The following is a 22,755-nucleotide window of genomic DNA, read 5'->3' as shown; positions in this document are numbered from 1 at the left end:
TTCCCTTCATTGGTTTGGCATTGCAAACTGGTAATTATCTTCGACAAAAGTGGAGAAGATGACACTACAATGGAGGATGAATTCGACACAAAGCGGGAAAACGAGAAGATGGAAGAAGAGGAAACGGGGAAATACAATTCAAACGGGTAGCTTCGACTTTTATATGTGTATTTAGATACGTATACCGTATTTACATACACTGACTTAAATTTAAAAGTGATGCAAAATACCATTGTTGCCCCTGTACTTGGACAAAGCAGCATAGCACCGTGCAGGGCTGAGACTTAACCATTCTCGCAATCTCGCCTTCTCACTGTCTCTCTCCTAATCGGAAGTCGGAATACTCCATTGAAGCAGCTTTTGAGCTTTCTCTTCTCCATTGAAGCAGCTTCTCAGGTAAGATACTTTTCTTAATCATCGAATATCAGTTTCACATTCTAGTGTAAATCATTAATTTTATTTATAGAATTTAAAGTGGATTGATTATTGAACTGTTTGCTATCCAAATTCTTTTGCAAGAATAATTTAATTTGATGATTGATTCAAATTTGGTTGATAATTTGCTGCAAAACCCCTTGAATGTTGAGACGAAACTATGAAAATTGAATTATTTCTGATTGTTACCTTTTTGCTAATTGTTAGAGAAGGGACAATGTCGGTTATGGTGGAAACAAGTTTGGGTGAATTTGTTATCGACTTGTTCACTGAACGTTGTCCGTTAACATGCAAAAACTTCTTAAAGCTTTGCAAGTAAGTTCTTCCCCCTTCCCTTGTTCTTTGTTATGATCCATTTTATTTTTGCTTCGAGTAAATTTTTCTTATTTTTCTGTGTAACTTTTGTGTTGATTTCTTGGGTACTATAAAATCCCTTAGTTGTATAGGAAATTTAGAGTTAGGAAGCAATTGGGGATAAAATTTTGTTGTTGTTGTTGTGGGGTTATTTCAGTGTGTATGAGATTGGGAGGGGTAGGGGGAATTGGCTAGGGTGTTTGTGTTTGTTTAGCCGTGACAAACGCGAGTGTGGCAAATTGGCTCTTTTGGGCACAAACTCTTGTAATACTATAGGCTGCGATGGAATTAAAGATTGACAAATTGAGACGGTGGGGTGTGTTGTTATTTAATTGTGCTGCAATGAATTCTGGGCTTTACAAAATGGCTCTTTCGGGCATGAACTTGAGTAATACTAGAGGTTGTGATGAAATTAGATGTTGTTACTTAGATATTAGCCCAGTATTAATTAATTAAAAATAGCCAGGGGTGTGGGTTTGTGTTGCCATGGGACTTTTGTTTAGGTTGTTGGGAGTTTTGGGCATAAAAGCATGTATTTCTAGAGGCTATTATGTATATTTCGTAGGAAGTTATGCCTTAAGTTATTAGCATTAGGGTGATGAATTTGAATGGGTTCTGTGCTTCTGTCTTCAATTTTCCCCTTCTTACTATTGACGGGATTGGATGTTGAAGATGCTAGAAGCTTGCGCAATGTACACTTGGGATATGTTATTTTCTGCTGCCTATAAAGTCCTTGCCCCTTATTTTTGGTTCTACTTGATGTGCAATGATTTTTGATGTAGTGAATTGCAGATGTTATTGGTGAAATCACAATCTGTATTTTGACTGCCTTGTCAAAGTAACCGAGTATATCTGCGGGACTTTTTTTTTGTTGTTATATTGAGCATCATATGTTTCCTTTTTTAATTATTGGATATGCTATTGGTTTTGTTAAGGGAAGGTTAATAGGTGATCTGTAGGGGGTTTGGATGGGTTGATGCAAGTTTCTGATGTTTAGTGTTGGTAGTCTTGGTACTTGTAGTTTTGCGTTAAGTAAATGATTGATTAAAACAATTATCGTGAGCTAGCTGTAAGTGCTCAAGATTTTGTAAGATGACATCTATATAATCATCTAAGAACTTTACCATATTTTTTAAAAGCGTTATTAGGTGCTTACATATAGCCTAATTTGTAAATAAAATAATACAAGTACATAAAATTAAGGAATTGCATTATGTTTATTTATGCAGGATCAAATACTACAATGGTTGTTTATTTCACACAGTGCAGAAGGATTTTACTGCTCAGACTGGTGATCCAACTGGAACAGGAAGTGGCGGCGACTCTATCTATAAGTATGTATTGTCTAATAATGTAATTAGTCATCTGGTATGAAAGTTGAGGTTCTTTTTTATTTTATTTTTTCTTTTCCTTGTCCTCTTATTAAAGAAAATGATTTATCGATGGGGCTCTAATTGGCATAATGAAATTAACAGCCCTCAGTTTTGGTTCAGTATGAAATCTGGTTCTCTTATTACTTCATGCATTAATTTTTCCTCACTTGCCCTTTTTCTTTTTTGGGGTTGATATAGAATTTATGTATTGCAATCCCTACTGATTTACATTTGGCTACTCTTAAATTAGGTATCAATCATAAATCTTTTACAAGCAAAATATCATAGTATCTTATCGAAAGTACAAAACAGGAAATCATTGTAGGTTACTTGAAATTAGTTTTATTCCTTCATCTTCTTTCCGGGATGTTGACATAAGCAAAGGGTTAAAGAATAGGATAATAATGCAAAGATATATTCTAGCCTTTATAGGGCTTCATCTATGATATGTTTGGATATGGTAGTACATGGGTGGAAATAAAAAGGTGGAAAGGACATTTGAACAGGATTGTAAACTTTGTTCTGATTTAGTTAAAAGAATTAGATAAAGTATTAAGAAGTTTGGATATGTGTGTTGATCAAATTTCTCTCTATCTACACTCTTTATAGTTTATAACTTTTGCATGCTTGTCACTACCAAACTAGGTTTTTATGGAGCATATGCTAGTGGTAATGAGACCTACATTACTGGATCCCTGACCTTTTATATTTGGTTCCCATTCCATAAAAAATATTGCTCAGGTTTTGGTAATACATTTCCTAAGTTAACCCTAAAGACAGAGCAGCAAGCTGTAGATGTTACACTTTTTTGACAATTGGGATGGAACCCGCAATTGTCTTATAGGGTTTAATAGAGATTTTTTTTTATTTTTTATTTTTTTATTTTTTTACTTGAGGCTTACTTCGTTAATGTCAAGATCATATTGATAAGTTGTTTTTAGTTTAAGGATATCATAGAAAGTTCCCCTCTTTTTTCTTTGGGGGTGGTGGTAGTGGTGTAGAAACCTTTGTCTAGTGCTTTTTAACACTTGCAAAAATTTTCATTCCCCCAAAATGACCTGAAAATCTAATATGTATTTGGATTTTGAACATGAAATTATGACGCAAAATCTGGGGAAAATCCGACTCGACTTTGATTCTCCTAAATAAAGTTAACAATAATTTATCTACTTTTCCCACCTTCCAACTATTGACTCTTTATCGTTGCTTAATACTCATTTCTACTTATTCCCACTCCCACACTATCCCCTAACCAGGTCTCCTCATTATGATGTCATGAAACACTGAAGAAAGGCTGGAACACGAGTCTTATGTGGTTCTCTATGCTTGTGTTAGAACTTTGAAGCATTTTGATTTGGGTGGATTTTTATGTTTTTTTTTCTTTTTTGGCTTTTTCCCGTTTGTTTCTCATTATGGTTAACTCGAGTACTTTGGTATGCATTTTTATTGTATCATGCATTTACTTTTACATAATATACAAATAGTACAACTTTTGCCATAATTAGAAATAATAAATGGAATGACCGTGCTATTTGTCACCATTACTGTTAACGTATATTCAAAAACTTGAGTATCTATGCTTTTGTGTTGAATTATACATTTATTTGCTTAAAAATTGAATAATGCAACTTTTTGTATATGGAATAAATTTAGTTCCCTTGATCGTTGGTTTAAGTAAAGCCGAATATTATGGGGTTGTCCACCCAATATCTAAAAAGAGCCAACCTAAAAATGATCTGAAACCAAAACTTTATTGATTATATGCATGAAATAACGTCAATATTTCTTTTAGGTTTTTATATGGTGACCAAGCTCGGTTCTTCAAAGATGAAATTTACCCTGACGTGAAGCACTCAAAAAAGGGTACTGTTGCAATGGCTAGTGCTGGGGAGAATTTGAATGCATCCCAGGTATAGGAGTTAGCGTACTTTAACTTTATTCTGACACATCTTGGATTTGAAATAATAATTTGCTTGTTAGCATTAGTACAATATTTTCTTCATTCAGAATTTCATCTTATGATACTGATTCTACTTGCAGTTCTACATAACATTAAGAGATGAGCTTGACTACCTCGACGAGAAGCATACTGTAAGTGAATATTTTCCAGCGACTTCATACGTCAGCTAACTCCTTAATCCCCTTTCCGTCTCTTAGTCTTTCTTTCTCCTACTTTTGATCTATGCTTTATATCCTTCGTTGACTGGTTATAAGGATGTCCTGAGTCATAGGTTAGCTAGTTTTTTGGCTCTTTGTAGACTGAGGCATGTGATCAAGAAATCAATAGTTGAACTCATAGTTTTAAATTTCTTCTTTCTTTGGTAGCAGAAGAACTTTTATTTTTTTTTAAAAAATTTTGTGTGTGTGTGCATGCATAAAAAAAGAAAAAAAAAGGAATTTTACTGCTTACATGTGTGGTTGGTTATGTAAAAGAATCAGTGTATGTTGCAATGTGTGATTTGTATAAGACTGTAACATTAACAGTTTCAAACATCATCGTGAAACATAAAAACTTCAAGTAGTCTGTGATTTTCGTTAAAGAGATTATCAACAAAATTCACGGCATTGAGAATCATTAATTATTATTTCCATACAATGTATAAAAAGGCTCAAGGCGCACCAACACATTTCAGAGTTCTCTGCTTTGTTGAAGTGAGGCGCATAAACAATAAAAAATTTCTGATTAAAATCTTTGAGCGCGTCTCATCAAAATCATCTCGCCTAGACCACAAAAGCGCATGACCCCTAATGCCTTGCACCTCAGCGCCTCCTTTTCAAACACTGCTCCTATAGCCCCATTTGCTCTGGAATTCAAAGAAGGAAAGAAAAAATGGAAGCATTTTGTTTTATATTCTATGACTTCATCTTTTAGGGTGCAAAACTATTTTCCTTCAGCAAGGATTTCTCTTAGACAAATCAATAATCTTGAGTTTTGACGGTATATGGAATGTTGGAGATGGTAATTTTTGTTTTTGTTGTTGTTTTTTTCCCTTTACTGTTTTGAATTTGTAAAAGTACAATTTGTGGTGCTTGGATGGAGGGGCGACAGAGAATTATTGATGCCGTGTTTAGAGGCAACTTTTTTGGTGTTTATTTTGAGCACAAATTCATGCTTCTTTATTGGGGGACTTATCAAATGAATTATCGTGGATTGGCCAAACATTTTATTGAAGCCCCTTCTAGGCTAAGGCAGTTAGGTTTTTCAAAATATACATGGTTCATGGTAAAAATCTTGGATACCTTCTTGATTGGTTAAGTTCAATATCCTTTATAATACAGTCATGGCTGAAATGTAATACCATGGGAGATCTGTAGAAATAGAACCAGTTGAAACTCTGTTTTCTATTTCAGGGTAGATTGTCCTACTCAGTTCTCCCCGTTTTCTGTTGACTCTCATTTGTCATGGTCGTGGAAAGTGGAAGTAGCTTTATTAAAGCAAGATCACTTTACGAGAAATACTTTCATCTCCTGTCTATTACAGACTTTACAGTTCTATTCAAAAGCATACTTCAAGAACTTGTGAAATTGTCAAGAACTACCCACCTAATGGGTCATTTTGTCAACAACTACTCGCTTAAATTTTTTATTAAAAAAATTACCTTCTAAATTTAAAATGTTTGAGTAGTACTACCCATTCTAGTTTTCCGGCAACAAAATCCGGCAAGTGTGGCCGAATTTTATTTTTTTCCTTCCAAAACTTAAGCCTAAACCTCGTATATAACAACAAACCTAATCCCATTACAACGACTCACCCTAAAAACACAACTTTCAATATTTCGCCAATTAAAGAGGGCGAAAGTAATTGTGGTTTTTATTAATAGGTATGTAATGCTTTTAAATTGATGTTAAATTCACTTGTTTTGGCTTCTTAATTGAGTGATTCATCATTTTGTGATTAAATTTTAAAGAAAAAATAAAAGTGAGCCCCACTCATCGGATTTTGTTGTCGGAAAACCAAAATGGGTAGTGCTAGTCAAACTTTTTAAATTTAGTGGGTAGGCTTTTTAATCAAAATTTTTAAGCGAGTAGTTGTTGACAAAATGACCTACTAGGCGGGTTGTTCTTGACAATTTTTCCTATGTGAAAAGAAGAAATTTTATAATGCTCGGAAGTGAAGATTAACATTGATGCCGCTTAATTTGGGCCTTTGATCAGGCATACGGTCCTTGTTATTTTTATTTTGAAACCAGCTATTGTTGCATTGTGAGTGGTGAAAGGAAGTATATGCGTCATTTACCATGCATGGTCAATCATTTTTTCTGTAATAATTTTTGATAGATTACAAAAATTTGGACCAACAATCTACCTTACCTTCTCGCGCATTGTATATGTCATAATCATTTTATAAAAAGGCTTCTTTTAGTTTAGATGACTTGACATTTCCTCAAAACCAATTAGAAAATGCAATCCTTTGCATGGGGTTCTTTCAACATTTGGTGGCGTGTTCTTTGTGTCATTTTTATTGTCCTATTTTCATCCACTACCTTTTATCTTTACTAAACTAGCCATTGAGCGTTTTTGGAAGGGAAGGGACTGAATGATGGTTGTTACTTGTCTCTGAAGGTCTAACACTTCAGTCCCATGGTGGTTGTGTATATTGTTATTGACGCATGATCATCTAAAGTGACAAGGGTACCTTAAATGTTGACTAGGTCTTTGGGGAGATTGCAGAAGGTCATGAAACACTGACTAGAATAAATGAAGCTTATTTGGATGAGAAGGGAAGACCATTTAAGAATATAAGGTGGTCATCTTTAGTATAAATTTTTGTGATTCAAATTAGTTTGATCTATTTATGACCATAATTCTAATACTGCATCTCTACATGTGTTTTTTTTATGTTTATTGTATCTCAACAGAATAAAGCATACTTACGTACTTGACGATCCTTTTGAAGACCCTCCCCAGCTGTCCAGTTTTATACCTGATGCTTCACCAGAAGGCAAACCAAAAGAAGAGGTAATAGTTTTATTTCAATTTCTTTAATATCATATGATGAGTGTCTTCTGTCAACTAGCTTGTTTTTTTTTATTTATTTTTTTATTTTTTTATTTTTTTATTTTTAATTATTAGATTTGCGTATTTTTTTTGACAAAAGGAGCCATTGCTATATATGTCTTATTTTATAATCATCTTTTTATTTGGAAATATACCATGGTTTACTTGGGGCTCCATGTGGTAAAACAATTGTGGATACTCTAGACTCTAGACTCTGCTCACATGCCTGTTCCTAGGAAGATTTTGCAACACACTCTTTTTCACGGTATTTAATAAAAGTGGGGTTCACATGGTTTAATATACTTTAAAATGGGGTGAGAGATTAGTAAAAGTATAATTTAGTGGGCCATGTACTTTAAATAAGGAAAATAGTGCAATTGTTCCTCAAAATAACTTTCCAATTATAGTGTGTTGCAAGTATTGTGACATTTCCATTTTAGGGAAGTGTTGCAAGTATTAAGAAACGGAGGAAGTATATAATTTAGTAATCTACTCAAAAGAGATTGTTGCATGTACAAGTTGTCCAATGTACTTGTCATTGGAACTCTAATGCATGTACAATTTTTGGAGAGGAGTGATGTCATCAGCAAATTGATGATGGGAAACTGACGTATTCCTACCTCCTCACCCACAAATCCTTCATCATGCCCAAAGTCTGTCCTTTGGCAAGAGATAACTTAGGGGATTAGTAACCATTGTGGAATAGGAGAGACCAAGAGAGAACAACCTCTTGTCAATCTGATCGAATCCCAGAACTACCTTCTAGGCTGCCAAGCAGAAGACAAACAGCCGAACGACCATTTCCTCTGTACAGAATAAAAGCTTTTTGATTTGTTACCTTGTTCAAATTCATAAATTTCAATCAAACGTTTCATAACTCTCGTAAAACTCCAACTTAAAGATAGAAACTACATTGCCTCCTTTTAGCAACAAGAGCCATATTGAACATTTTTCCCCTAAAAAAAGCACGAGAATTTTGGTCAGCTGTCTTGTTGAGATTTTTTTAGTAATGTGTGTAATAAAGCTTGTGTTGATCCTCAAAGAATTCCTGCAAAAGCTATTAAATATCTTGTTTATCACCTTGAAATAAGAGATTGAGGCAAAATCATATGGGCTGAAACATTAAATCCTTCAGCCTGATCCTATCCTGAAGACATGATTGCTGTAGAATTCTTGTTATGCCTTTTCCTCTATCAGTCTTCAAGAGCGTAAATAGGACTCTTAATATATGTGCTGAACCAAGTATTCGGGCTGCAGCAGCCAGACACTATCCATACTTGACAATCGATACAATTTATTATCCTCCGGCATGAATTTGTCATTGTTCAATCTTTAGCACTTATAATACTCAAACATGCCTCTTCACATATATGTTTGCTTGCATTAATCCCAATTTTGAAGCCTTTGGACTCAAGAGTAATACACAATGTTTTAGTTGAAGGAAAGCTAAACTCTTTCATAAATGTGTTCTTAGCTTTAAAATTGCACCTTGGGTACTAGCCTGATAGCCTACTAGGCAAGTCAAGGCAGAAATATATCATCAAAGACCACCATAGCTCCGGTGAACAAGGTGGTCGTCCATGATCATTCCGATCTGTCTCTCACTCTTCTTTGATATTACCTTCTCTCTTTATCTCTCACTCTTGTAGAAATAATCCCTTTCTCTATAGAGGCTAGCTCTTCTTTTTTCTCTTCCAGCATTCTTCTTCAATTTACTGCTGTACCCATTGCTAGCTCCATAGCGAGTAGTCACGTGCTCACGTGTCATCTGACTCATCTCTTTCATCAATTTGTCTATTTAAGGTTTGTATTTTAGGTTTTTTGTTTTTTGTGTAAGATAAAATATACAAGAAAGGTGTGCATCTTCGGCTCTTTGCCTTACATTTTGTACTTCGTGCCTAGGATCCAGAGAACACCTTTTCTCCTCAGCACACCTTTGCACCTTTTAGAACTGATATCTGTTGCTGACCTTACACCATATGGTGAACTAAGACCCGGTTGAGCTTCTTGCTCCATTGTTTTCTGAATTTTAAGACTTTTGTTATGATCTGCTTTACTTCCTGTCCATATTATAATTCTTTTTGGCACTCTCTATTTGTGTTTGTTGCGTTTCTTATGCATAGGTCGATGATGATGTGAGACTTGAAGATGATTGGGAACCTATGGATGAACAACTACCTCCAGAAGAGCTGGAGGAAGCTATACGTACGAAGGAAGCACACTCTAGGGCTGTCGTTCTTGAGAGTGTATGTATTTTCACAATTTTTTTTTTCTAACTAATTAATCTGTTTACAATATTAAGATAACCAAAGAAGCATGTTCATATCTATTTTGTAACAGATTGGTGACATTCCAGATGCTGATGTAAAACCTCCTGATAATGTGTTGTTTGTTTGTAAACTTAATCCGGTGACTGAGGTGAGTTTTCACTATGTCCTTTCAGAAAAAAAATTCTTTTTAAATTGCCATCTATATTTTTGGATCCGTTAATTATCGGCTAGGACCTAGGAGAACTCCTATTAGGCTGCCCATTGAAACTAGTGTTGCCGAAGGAACAATAGAATGAACTTTTATCGAGGTTGAACTGTAATGGCCACATGGTTGCTTGCATTGCTCATTAATCATCAAGCTGTGAAGTGTGAATTTACATACTGGAAAATAAACTTCATTAGGGAGGGAGGGATACTATATTCTCACGCTTGATTTCGTAGGTTCCAAGGATGCTCCCGCATCACTATGCCGTACTGTTGCCAGGCATTTTTCTTCGTGCCCTAGCTAGGCGCACCATGGGTGTGCTATTCAAATCTATAGCTGTTACCACTGCCAAATTTTGTAAACTTCTATTAAACTTTTAGCAGTGGTGTGGAATGAGAGATAGGGAATGACTTCAGAAATGGAACCATATTTGGTTGTGTATAATTTACAACAGCTGTAAAAGTACGAATTCCAATAAAAATAATATGTTGTGGAGCCTGGTTAGTGGGTACCTGCTCAACCTGAAAACCACCCTTAACCCGAACTGAGTACGCAGCTTAATTTTTATGCTGGGTACCCTGACTAATTAATTTTAAAATATACATAATTTTGTTATCTTTATTTTTTATTAATTTTTGAACTCTAACTGCCAAGTTAAGTGATTTTTTTTGGAACACCCATAGTCTCCCAGCCTCTTGAAAGCTGTGCAAGTTTGTTCCCCTTGAGCTGCATTTATACAATCACCATATTATGCTTTCTTCATACTCTGGTTCATCAATTTTTACAAATTTCTTCTTCATTTTCCTCTTTTCTGATCTAGTTTTTGCCATCTTGCAATTCATCTAATATCAATATGCTTAGCAGTTTTGACTTTTGACAATGAAATGGAATGATTGATGCGCTTGTATAACAACCATTATCCAAAGCCTGATGTGATGTTACAAAACATGGTAGGAATAGATCATGGATTGGCATGTTGAAAATTCCTTTTAGAACAGTCTTTGAACACCATGTACTTAGTTCCATGCCCTAAATGCCTTCCCAACCTTCATATGAAGAGATGCAAATCAATTCTCATAGGCCCTAATATTGGTAGCTGGGAGCTGAGTTGCCATTTTAACTCCCTCATGATTATTGATATTTGTTTTTATCTGTACTCTGTAATTTAATATTTTTGTTTACTGTTTATGTAGGATGAGGACTTGCATACTATATTCTCACGCTTGATAATTGATATTTGTTTTTATCTGTACTCTGTAATTTTATATTTATGTTTACTGTTTATGTAGGATGAGGACTTGCATACTATATTCTCACGCTTTGGAACTGTTACATCGTAAGTGAATATACTATTTACCTTAGTATTGATCATCCATTAATTTAAGGTTGCTTCTGACTGTACTGGTTTACTTGCAGGGCTGAGGTCATCCGTGATTTCAAGACTGGTGACAGCCTTTGTTATGCTTTCATTGGTTAGTAGAATGTTATTTGATTTATATGAGTATGCATTTACTAGAAGAGAGTGAAAGTCACAGTATATAAGTTTAAGCTAGCGTTAAATGAGAACTATAACTTGGTCTGGGCCATTTGTAAATCTGTATGAGGTCTGACACTTAAGGTTCAGTAATGGCAATTTCATGCAAGGGGCTGTTTGGTTAGGGACTTAGGGTTTCTAGAATAGCAAATGGAAATGTTCTCTTTGTTTTTATTTGTGCTTGTTTAGTTCACTATTCCCTTTTTCCCATTCTCTGTAATGGAATTAAATCATACTCATCAATTTTTATTCCCTCCAGCCCAAGTTTTTAATTCCAAATTTTTATTCCCTCCATCCCAAGTATATCTCACTCACAATAAGTCATCGATGCTTAGCTTCCGATAACATAACTCATACGACTTTTCCTTTTTCTTTTCTATCTTTTCTTTTTGTCATTTTGGGGATATAGAAATACTTGTATGCCTCACCACATTCTGATGCAGAATGTTTGTTTTTGGAATGGGCTATACATTTCAAAGATGCAGAGATGCATTGTGACGAACATTTCTGTGCCTAATAGCCCAATTCTCTAACCCAAGCTTGGACTTAAAATTCATAATTCAGTTGACCTAACTTGAACCGACCCAACCTGGAAAATATTATGGGTGATAATGATAAAATTTGGCATATCAAACCAAATGGCAATACAGCCGAATAGTGAATAGTGAAGATGACCAAAGACTAAATGTACCTGACCAGAATAACTTTTTACCCAAATGTGGACCGGACCAAAATTTTCCGAACTGAATGACTAATCTACCATCTTTAAGTTTGAGTCAAAGAGCCAAATTTTGCACTTGCAGTTGTAGAACTTCAGATTTAAGATTAAAAATATAAAGTTGCTAGACTTAATCCCATGAATCATGCAGCTATTTTATGCCAATAAAAAATACTTGTTTCAGATCGTTACTCAAGTAGAAATCTGAACCATCATTAAGAAGGGGGAAGCCACTGAGTTATCCAAAGCCCATAACAATTCCCACCATCCATCAGTTTCCACTTCCTTAGAAATATGGACTTCGAAGCACCTGTTTGGACATTTGTTCAATGGCAATTCAACTTATCTCTCCAGTGCTACCTCTATTAAATGTGAATGCTCTTTGTTAGAAGGGTCCCACCTAGTTAGACTCTCACCTGTTCTTTACCCCCCTTCATTAAACATGAATCATCTTGTCTCTTACGCTATCCACTTCATCTCTTGCAAAACGGAATAGCAAAGGTGGCTTTCCATGTTATCTGAACTTAGACCGGAAAAACTTGCACCTTCTATTGTCCACACCCTTAGCTTTTGGATATAAGTTTGGAAACCTAAAAATACCATGAACTTGGAAATACTTGCACCATAAGGACTAAGATTCAAACTACAATTTGAATGAATGTTTAATTAGTCTTAGCAACTTAGCAAAAAGATGTATTGAATAGCACGACCAGTGCATATTTCAAAGTTCCTTTTTAAAAAGATTTTTTGACCATTCTATGTTACTAAATGGTAGATGGAACTGAATGAAGGATTACAATGGATAAAATCATTTAGCTCACTGAAATGCCCTTATGCTTCTACTTGGTTTCTTTTCTACTTAGTATCGTTGATGCTTATTTGAAAAATTGAATGTTACTTCATGCGTGCTAAAATATTTTATAATTACATATTATCACTCAATAGCTATATGTGATGACTGACTTCTCAGTAATGTTTAAATGTAACAGAGTTTGAGAGTAATGACGCCTGCGAGCGAGCTTACCTCAAGGTTTGTTATAGTAGAGGAAACACATTACATTTTTGCTAATCATCATACATTCTTATATTGATATAACTAAATAATTTGGTTTCTAGTATTTTATAATTTTTTTATGTTATTTTATATATACTAGTTGAGCCATCGCGCGCGTTGCGCGCGATACCTCAATAAACACGGAATGAGTGAATTTAATGTCCTCGTTAAATTGATGGACCTTACTAATCCAATTTAGGTAATGTATGTAATGGGTAGTGCAATAGTATTAGATTTTGTATTAAAAACAGGTTAATATGTGGGCATTCAATGGGACAAGGAGGACATTAAATTGATCACCCTTAGATTTATGTAATTAATCAACTAATAAATTGCTTGCCTGTAAAGAATTTGCTCACCCTTAAATAATTGGAAAATTTGTAAATTACCACCCAAAAAGGAACTTGTTTTGAAATTACCACCCGTTAAAAATTTTATTTTAAATTACCATTTCTTAAATTAAATAAGTTTTCAGATTACCACCTTTTTTAGAATTCCAATGGAATTTCTGTTTGGGGATCCCACCCAACGGCTAATAACGGCTAATTAGACTCTTTTGACTGTTTCCCTCCCTGATTTTCTTTTTTATAAAGTCTCCAACTTCAATTCACGATTTTTGCCCCAATTTCAACTAAATTTTCTCAAATTTCAGCTATTATTGTTTGAAGAATTTATCTACTGAAGTGCAGACTCTCAATTCGCATCTAAAGTATGAATCCACTCCTTAATTTTGGGTTTTTCGCCAACAATAATTGGGGTAAATGGTTATATTTAGGAATTAGGGTTCTTGAGGCAATTAAATTGGGGGTTTTTTGCAATTAGGGTACTTGTCTGAAATTAATTGGGCTTTTTTGTTAGATTTGTGCTGATTCGAGTACAACAAAGCATTCAATTTGCAGGAAAAAAAAAACAAACAAAAAAAAAGTTAGGGTTTTAATTCAACCCTTTAGGGGTAGTTTGCGTATTTAATAGAGAAGTAAAGGAAGAAAAAGGGAAAAGATTGATGCTTTTGGATGAATTAATTGAAGGAATAGATGAGGGAAGTTGTTTTTTGCGTTTAATACAACATCCAAAAGGTTAGGTCGAGGGAAAGGAAGAAAAAAAGGAGGGAAATTAATAAAGTGAGGCCCTCAAATGGAAATTCCACCAGAATTCCAAAAAAAAAGTGGTAATCTGAAAAAAAATTTAATGCATGGGGTGGTAATTTAAAATAAAAGTTTTGATGAGTGGTAATTTCAAAACAAGATCCCTTTTTGGGTGGTAATTTACAAATTTTCCTAAATAATTGGTGCACCCCTAAAAAATTTTCTCACTCCTAAAAATCATATTCAAATTATATTACTCTAAAATAGTTGATCATGCCTAAATAAGTTGCTCACCCTTAAAAAATTGTATACATCAACAAAGGCGGCATCTTGTACTACATATTCTTTGTGGAAATAAAAGCTGTCTTTGATTACTAATAATAAGCACTATCCTCTATTACACATCAATATTCATCTTGCTTAATTGGTTCTGATTTCACATCCAGAGACCGAGCAACATTTGCATGGTCGGTATCCTTTAGTGGCTTTGAATCCTCAATATTATTTTAGACTAACATGATCATCAACCTGCAACATCAAATAAAATAAGAAAATAAACACCACCACTTTCATGGCACACATATTGAAAATTTATATTACAATGTATGTATACAGGGAGCTTGAGTATAAATTCAATGAAAATAAACTCAATTAATGACCTTGAGTCATGACTTTGCATCAATCCATTTTCATGAACTCTCACTACTTGTAATTATACAAAAGAAATTGACTAAAGAAATTGTTGTCTTCCTTTCCTTCTCTTATTTTCTTTTCCACCCAATTGCTTCAATCCAAACTAAGTGTAGTAAAATAAAACCTATTTTGCCTAGCCCGTATACTTGAATGCTAAAAAACATATAACGGGAAAGCAAAGCATTAAATATATATTCCTAGATAATTCATGTTGTTTAGTTGCTAAATGCAGTAGATATTTTGTGGGTTGCGAGAGGTTGACAAGTGTAATATGATTTTTATTTAGTAAGCTGACCAACTATAGCTAATACTACAGTTTATTGTAATCTGATTTATTATCGATTCAAAATTATTCAAATTATAAATAGAAAGTTGGAAGAATCCCATGGTTCATAACCTAGCAGTGGTTAATTAGCATAACCTCAGGAGTTATAAGCCACCAAATCATTTGTGTGTGACCTGAATTTAGACAATTAAAGATACTACACTACTGCAATCATATACCACCTTAAGTAGTTAAGTTTAAGTATTCGTTACCCAAACGCCTTTATCTTTCAAAGCAGCTGCAAATGATCCTAAATGTGCCTTTATATCCATTACATTTCATAAAGTATTAGATTAGATCTTGGGACTTAAAAGGTCCTAGTAGCTCTCAACTCTTAAACCGCCCACCGCAAAAGTCTTTGTTCTACCATCTATACCCTCAATTTTCCCAGTCTTATTATTCATCCCAAATTTCAAATGACTAATTTATCCCAGTCAAGTGAGTGAGTTCGTTAAACAGATCTAAAAAAACAAGAAAAAAAAATCATATTCTCAAAATTAGATTTGATTATGGGAAACTATGATAGACCGAAGTTTTGTGTTTTGAAAATTTAGATTTTATAGGATTTTAGTTGCTGCTCAATCTCATTGACCCAAGGTTCCAGGAATGTTCAGAATGCACTTCGTGCTAAGTGGGAGGTTACTCAAAGAAGCGGGGTATGATCATTTTTGCTGTATCTTTTAATTTTTGTAATAATTTCTAATCTCAATGTATTGATTTTTTTTTTTTCTTCAAAAGAGAACACTAACTCAATTAATTATCGATAAACCCTAGCAATTGCAAAATTTTATGATTGAAAAACAAATTACCTCGCAAGCTGCTTCAATGAAAGGGAAAGTTCAGAAGTTCCTTTCAATGGAGGATCGGAGAAAACTCGAAAGTGAAAACAAGCAGTTGAACAAACATCAACGTCCCTAGCCATTTTTACAAGTAAATTCAACAAAAAAACCACAAAATACACAAATTTCCAAATCACAAATTCATAATAACGGTGCAAACACAAACCCTTATACAATTAGCTTTGATTGTATACCTTCAACTAAATGGGATTTCCTTAATACATGTTCAACTAAATAAAAACTAAACAAGGTTTATGAGATTAAGGAATTACTATTATATCAACAAAAAAAAAAAGCAGAAGAAAAGATGTTTACATTGGACCACATCACTTCTTAAAGTACAGCCAAAGAATATCAAAATGAAAACAGATAATAATTTCACCCATTAGCATAATTTCATCAGCAAAAGTACTACACTAAACAAGCAAGATCATTTTTTTTTTTCCAAAACCTCAAATTTTAATAAATAAAAATCAACCTAATCAAGGTTAAGCTAATTCTTCTAAAGCATCAACATCAAAAAACTTTATTTTAGCTCTTCCATAGAGGTAAAACTTAACCTATATAGCCAACAATTTATTACTGTTAAAATTAAAAATTCCAACAAGTTTTAGAACAAGCTTCACAGAGGCAATACCCATTTACTCTGTCAAGCTTTAGAATTTCGACAAATTTTAGAACAGAGTGAATTTGGAATTGCTTTACCTTTGTTGAAACTTTTTATAGAGGTAAAACTTGTTATGTGATGCAAGCTTGTTGGTTTTTTGATGTTATTGTTCTGTGATAGAAGAGCGCGTTTAAAAGATTATAGGAAAAGATTATAGTAAAAGACTATAGTAATCAAAGTTGAACATGTTCATGATCCCCACAAAAATGAATTGTGGTGTGATATTACTAAAAGAGCAAAATATAACTGAATCCTATGATTTTGGCATTAGTATAAATAAGTTGATGTGAGCTAGATAGAACACAAATGCTCTGGAGTTTTCATTTACAATGAATGGTCTATTAAACATTATAACTTTGTGAACGTTCAATCAGTACATATATAATCATATAATATGAAGCTGATAACATACCTGGCGTGCTTTGGCACCGATTTTGTTCATATAAGCGGCGAAGATTGTTGTGGACAAACAATCTCCAAAGGAAACAAGATAATCCTTGGTACGTAGAGTGAGCTCCTTCATCATTGCAATACCCCTGAGAAACTGCTCTAATTCCTCTAAATGCGCTTTTGGAAGAAAAAACAAAATCTTAATTAGAAAAAAAAAAACTACTGGCAAACCAAGAAAGTGTTTACAATGCATACTAAACACTTGAATTGTATACAAAACGCTTACAAGATACAACAGAAACATCGATTTCGAGCTTTGCCACCATCCTTTAAGCACCAAATAATTTAGTTTTAGAATCAAAAAGGAATAAGAAACAAGCTATTATTATTGTTATGATTTTCTGGTTACCTATAATGAAGATCCTTAATAAGGATGAGTTCCAGGATGTCCCCTTCCCACCAGCCCAAAACTCCCACATACCCCCCACCAACCAGACCCTATTACACCCCCACCCTTCTACAGCCCCGATTCCACCAATTCCCGACCACCACAGCCAACTGTCACCACCAAAAACGCCCACACACCCCACCAACGAGCCATATTCCCCACCTCACCCAACCACAACTCCTTTCTCCCTCACGAACAGCAGCCACCAGCCACCAGCCACCAGCAACCCTAGTGCCCTGCTGCTGCTCCAACTTCTTGCACCAACAACCCCACATCACTAATTCCTCAATTCCCCACTAAATCACAGCCAACGCCGCCTATTACCTCCAAATTTTTACCTCAATTCCAAAATGCCCAAAAATAAAAATCACTTCTATTATACAGGGTAAACTTCATTAATCATTACAATAACTTAATCAATTAAATATATATATAGTACTCCATATAATAAACAAGCAAGATCATTTTTTTTTTTTTACAAAACCCCAAATTCTAAAAAATTTAAATCAACCCAGCCAAGGGGTTAATTATGAGCATCAGCATCAAAAATTAAAATCAACATAATTATGTGCATCAACATCAAAAATTAAAATCAACATAATTAACAACATACCTCGCAAGCTGCTTCAATGGAGGATCAAAAATGTCAATCAGCAGGATTTCTTCTATTGACATTTCCACCACCATTCTCCGTCGCCGGCGTCGATTCCCTTACTATCCGATAACTCGACTCGAAGATACCGACGACGGTGATGAAGACGTTGACAAAGACGACGGCGGAGTCGTCGCCGTCGAAGTCTCCGATTCCTGAGTCCGATTATTAGGTATCCGACGAGCCGCCGAGTGATGGCGGTTGTGATGGTCGTTACCGATGAGTAGCTTCCGAAGTATATGCTTCATCTTCGACATGGTTGTTGTTGTTGCTCGATCTTTACATTAATGGCGATTGAAGAGAGAGAATCTAAGGGGGAGTGCGAAAAATGGAGGGAGGAAAGGCGAGTGGAGAGTGAAGAGAGAGAAATTGAAGTGAGAAAGGAGAGATGGAATGAGAGTGAGAAAGACTGAAAGACCGATTCAAAGGTCAGAGAAAGCAAATGGAAGAAATGAATGGTAGAGCATGAAAGGGGAAAAAGCATGAATGAGGCATTCAGGGTTGAAGACTGAAGTCAATCAACAAGGAAAATAAGGAAAAAAAAAAAAAAAAAAAAAAACCAAAGGGCATAACCGTCACTACACTGTAGATTTGAAACAGTAACACATGTTCTGGGATTTAAAAGGGTAAGGATATGTGAAAGAAAAGGAACAGACTTGGGATACCTAATTCTTGGTATGTTTCGGATCATAAAACGGAGGGATTTAGCAAATTTGGTTACTCTGATTCAGGAATAAAAATGGGTGAGAAGTTTCTTAAGTTGATATGAGAGAGAGAGAGAGAGAGAGAGAGAGAGAGAGGGGGGGGGGGGGGAATTGAAACTGATAATCATCTCCTATTTTCTTGGGAATGCAATTTGAACTGTTGGAATAAGATACTTGGAAAATAGAAACTGATAATCATCTCCTATTTCTTGGAAATGCAATCTGAACTGGTGGAATAAGAATTATAAGATACTTGGAAAATAAGGAAACTTAGTCCGGAACATAACTGGCCTCACGCTTGTTTGTTCGGTGTCCCAATTGTGTTAATAATACAGAACCTTGTGGACTAACTTTTGTTTCCACATGTACTAGGATACCTAATTAATAGTCACTGCTCTGCACTATGATTTAAATTATTTTGGTCAAGAATAACTTTGGCTTCACTATTCACATATCTTGCATTTACTATCCTTTTGAAACTAATATAAGCAAATAATTGTTATCATATGCTATGTTATTGGAATTATTTCAATATACATCTTCAAAATACCAGGTTATTATAATTTTTACTTACAAATAGTTTTATATATTAATGCTCAAGTTGTGCATTGGAACATTTGAAAGTCGGTGGAGCAATATTATAAAATGGAAGTAGTAACTAAATGCGAAGTTTTGTGGATGTTTTTTGAGGGGATATCTTAAGACGGGAAAGTACGATGATAAAATTGAGGGCGAGGGATTGCTATGTGTAACATATAACATGTTTGTCCCACATGTATGATATTGAATAATCTATAGGCCTTGAACACAAGGGGATATCTACTAGAACATTTGTGCAATCTCTTGGTTGTATTGATGTGCTATGGACAACTCCAATATCTTAAAGCTGTAATTACGTCTTTGAAAGTCATACACCTCATACTTATGTGATGTTAATGTGTGTTTAATTAGCTTCAGGTTATAAGCTCCAATTTCACTAGTTTGTCTATCCTACCCTTAAAGAAGAGAATAGGGCTTGGTGGACCTTATGTAACTTGTACTTTATCTTCTTGTAGATGGACAATGCACTTATTGATGATAGGAGGATAAAAGTGGATTTTAGTCAGAGTGTTTCTAAGCTCTGGAATCAATTCAGACGGAAAGGAACTCAAGGTAAAAAAACTATTTGTTGCTTATCAACCCCCCCCCCCCCCCCCCCCCCCAATATTTTTCTTCTCTTACTTTGAGTTTGGAAACACTGTAATTCGGTTGATGCTGGGAAGAAGGTATTAATTGTAATTTATCATAAATGCCAAGTTATTTCATTATTTATTTATTGTTAGATGTAGTACAGGTGTGTTAAGGTCAATTATCTTCTTTATAGTTCCAATTCCGTAGGATAAAGCAACCCGTAGGATAAAGCAACAGCCCGGGCATGAAATAATGATAGAGGCTATATCTGTACAAAAAATTCACACTAGATATATTATAAAACTATAAATTACCACGTCAGCTTTTAAAATATGTTGGTGGTTGAAGCCATAATGCATATACTATACGACTATACGTTACATACAAGAATCATTAGGAACCTAGATTTATATTTTAAGTCCCTACAAATGCTTAACAAGGCATAGCTGAAAACACTTGAATTTTAATGTTGAATTGGTACTTTCCCACTTTATCAGTTGCAAGACCTGAGACATTGCAAAGCTGAGATGCCACTAGCACAACTCTGCACTTGTTATGGTCATTGCATTATTTATGCCTTGTAATGAAATGAAATGTCATTCTTTTCATTATCTTCCAACTTGTGACCTTGTGTATACAAAGGTAAGATTTGATTACAATCTCCTGGAACTTGGAACTTTTAAGTCGGGAGAGACTCCAAATTTCATGAGAGAGTGTGGACAAGTCATTCTCTTTTTGTCAGTATTGTTATACACAGCTGTCATGTTCCTAGCTATAACTTTTATGCCAATTTATAATACGGCGTATATGGGAACGTGGAATGATGAATTCTTCCATTGGTGGGGTCTAGATAGATTCTATTTTGTGGATAGCCTTTCTAGTAGAAGGCTGACTGGTGTAGTGTAGGCTCCCTATGTCACCTGTTAGTCCAATGTAGGCTCAAATAAAGTTGAAAGTTGTGGCTTCTTGTATGAGAAGAAGTGATTGCCATGGAAGCACTGTATAAGGTTTTGGTTCCACTAAAATGACAAGACACATAGTACCTGTCAGTTTTGTATTGGAAGCTGGAACTGCGGAGAGTCGAATATAGATGACCTATGGTCACCTATATTATTCTTCACACATTGCCATATCCATTTCATCATCATACCTGTGTCGCTTTGTTGAGTGTAGTATGATCCTCAAAAACAGCAGAAAACCTAGGGGAATTAGGCATGTCTGACAATAAAGTCCATCACTTGTATCAAGTCCAAGTAACAGCTCTGGTGTATATAGATCGTAAATCTGTTTAACACTGTTTGCAACCAAAAAAACTCTAAAAGATAGTTAAAATTTTCAACCAAATATTCATTGTGTTTACCACCAAAGAACTATTTCCCTCCATTCCTATTTCATATTGGAAATTTGACAGCTCTAAGATAAACCAATGATATCTTCTATAATGCCTTGTTTCTGTCGTGTGTAGGAAGAGGGTGCTTCAAATGTGGTGCACTGGATCATGTTGCAAAAGATTGCTCCATGGGAGAAATGCCTGGTCAGCATCAGAAGTATGTTCTAAAAGAAGATAATCAGCAACATGGTGGAAATAAAGATGCAGGGTTAGTTTTCAGCGGCTATTGATGAATCTGCATCCTTCCCCTTGAGGGTGGCTCTTTACTATGTCTAACAATGCTTGCCATTTTTGCAGCTATGAGATGGTGTTTGATGAAGATGGTGGAAGCCCAAAAAGAGAAAAGAGGCACCGAGATTATGAGCAAGATAGGGAAAAACACAAATTACAAAGGAGGGATCATGGTGATGATAAGCACAGGCGTGATAGAGACTTAAGGGACAGTGAGAGACGTCGATACAAAAATGATGATCGTGATGGGCATGGTGGCCGAAGGGATGAAAGGGAGAGAGGTAATAGTCATGGCAGGGAAGGCAAGGAAAGAGAGAGAAGTCATGGGAGGGAAGACAGGAATCGAAAAGAGAGTAGGTATGATCGCAGGATTGACCAGGATCGCCGAGAGAAGAAAAATGATGGGGATAACAAAAAAATGATTGAAAATATAGATAAATTGAGCAAGAGAGATGGAGCTGATAGGAGTAAGGACAGGGATAGGAGGAGAGATTTAGATTTTTATGAGACAAGCAGAAAGGAAGAGCAAAATCAGAGAAGAAGCTTAAGAGATTACACTCATGGCAACAATGAGAGGCGGCGAACTGACAGGAGGTGAAGTTTGTTGATCCGATTAGTAGAGATGCTTCTGATTAAGACAGTGCCCTCTTGATCTTGCTTATTGTATTTTGTGTCGATACCTAGCTTACCGAGAACCCTGCTGGAATTCTCAGTTTGTAATAGTATTAACACTAGCACCAACTGATACAAAGTTGAAAAGAAGAGAAATCGGCCATTTTGTAATGAAATTTTCGATTGTGAATTCGGTGAGTAGGAAATTTAAAAGTTACCATCTCTCTTATGTTTTTTCACGAGATGCAAGTATGAAGTTTCGAAGAGCATGATCAACAACTTATAGGCTTTCTTTGATTAAAAGCAGGGTTATACAAAGAAATTTGCTAAGGTTTACTACAGGATTTATTTTATTTATTTATTTTTTATTTTATTTATTTTTTTTTTTATTTTTTTGACAGGCACTAAGCAAAACCTAAGGTCATTAGGTAGCCCTTTTCCTAGCTTTGATAGCTAAGTCATGAACATCCCTGATAACCTGTCTAGACACATAGGTAATATTACAGAAATCAAATAGACTACCCATATTACAGATGTCCTGAACCAAATGCTGCAGGTGAGCTGGCCCTGATGATGGATTCCGAAGGAGGGTGATAGCTACCTGACAA

The 22,755-nt window shown here is 35.0% G+C and overlaps 2 protein-coding genes across 6 annotated transcripts; one reads left to right on the top strand and one right to left on the bottom strand.

The window, feature by feature from the left end:
- Nucleotides 1-294: 294 nt before the first annotated feature.
- Nucleotides 295-22,576, top strand: LOC145594831 (peptidyl-prolyl cis-trans isomerase CYP59-like). The gene is made up of 15 exons (XM_081651171.1): nucleotides 295-396; nucleotides 643-750; nucleotides 2,019-2,123; nucleotides 3,955-4,072; nucleotides 4,203-4,253; nucleotides 6,815-6,906; nucleotides 7,022-7,121; nucleotides 9,284-9,406; nucleotides 9,501-9,578; nucleotides 10,925-10,971; nucleotides 11,052-11,107; nucleotides 12,877-12,917; nucleotides 19,800-19,896; nucleotides 21,380-21,512; nucleotides 21,602-22,576. Exons 2-15 carry the CDS (start codon nucleotides 653-655, stop codon nucleotides 22,131-22,133), a joined length of 1,671 nt encoding a protein of 556 aa, XP_081507297.1. The 5' UTR covers nucleotides 295-396; nucleotides 643-652; the 3' UTR covers nucleotides 22,134-22,576.
- Nucleotides 14,140-18,597, bottom strand: LOC145593500 (aspartokinase 1, chloroplastic-like). 5 transcript variants are annotated; one of them, XR_014102747.1, is made up of 5 exons: nucleotides 18,002-18,597; nucleotides 17,227-17,267; nucleotides 16,963-17,117; nucleotides 15,854-16,661; nucleotides 14,140-14,554 (listed from the first exon to the last, which is right to left on the bottom strand). XR_014102747.1 is itself a non-coding variant. In XM_081649751.1 (4 exons), exons 1-4 carry the CDS (start codon nucleotides 18,073-18,075, stop codon nucleotides 16,533-16,535), a joined length of 399 nt encoding a protein of 132 aa, XP_081505877.1. In that variant the 5' UTR covers nucleotides 18,076-18,597; the 3' UTR covers nucleotides 14,140-16,532. The 5 variants fall into 5 exon arrangements, 2 of the variants coding, with proteins under 2 accessions (XP_081505877.1, XP_081505878.1); XR_014102749.1 differs by having other exon boundaries at nucleotides 15,854-15,958; nucleotides 17,350-18,593; XR_014102748.1 differs by having other exon boundaries at nucleotides 15,854-15,958; nucleotides 18,002-18,593.
- Nucleotides 22,577-22,755: the final 179 nt, after the last annotated feature.

This window comes from Chenopodium album, chromosome 19, assembly GCF_948465745.1.
Source record: "Chenopodium album chromosome 19, dcCheAlbu1.1, whole genome shotgun sequence".
Classification (NCBI taxonomy): Eukaryota; Viridiplantae; Streptophyta; class Magnoliopsida; order Caryophyllales; family Amaranthaceae; genus Chenopodium; species Chenopodium album.
This window is presented reverse-complemented; position numbering and strand designations above follow the sequence as displayed.

Coding starts and splice junctions, on each gene's coding strand:
- LOC145594831 (XM_081651171.1), top strand. CDS start 653: ATGTCGGTTATGGTGGAAACAAGTTTGGGTGAATTTGTTATCGACTTG. Junction 751..2,018: donor AACTTCTTAAAGCTTTGCAA/GTAAGTTCTTCC, acceptor TTATTTATGCAG/GATCAAATACTACAATGGTT. Junction 11,108..12,876: donor CCTTTGTTATGCTTTCATTG/GTTAGTAGAATG, acceptor TAAATGTAACAG/AGTTTGAGAGTAATGACGCC.
- LOC145593500 (XM_081649751.1), bottom strand. CDS start 18,075: ATGGTGGTGGAAATGTCAATAGAAGAAATCCTGCTGATTGACATTTTT. Junction 17,268..18,001: donor CCATTGAAGCAGCTTGCGAG/GTATGTTGTTAA, acceptor TGGTGCTTAAAG/GATGGTGGCAAAGCTCGAAA. Junction 17,118..17,226: donor CGATGTTTCTGTTGTATCTT/GTAAGCGTTTTG, acceptor TTCTTCCAAAAG/CGCATTTAGAGGAATTAGAG.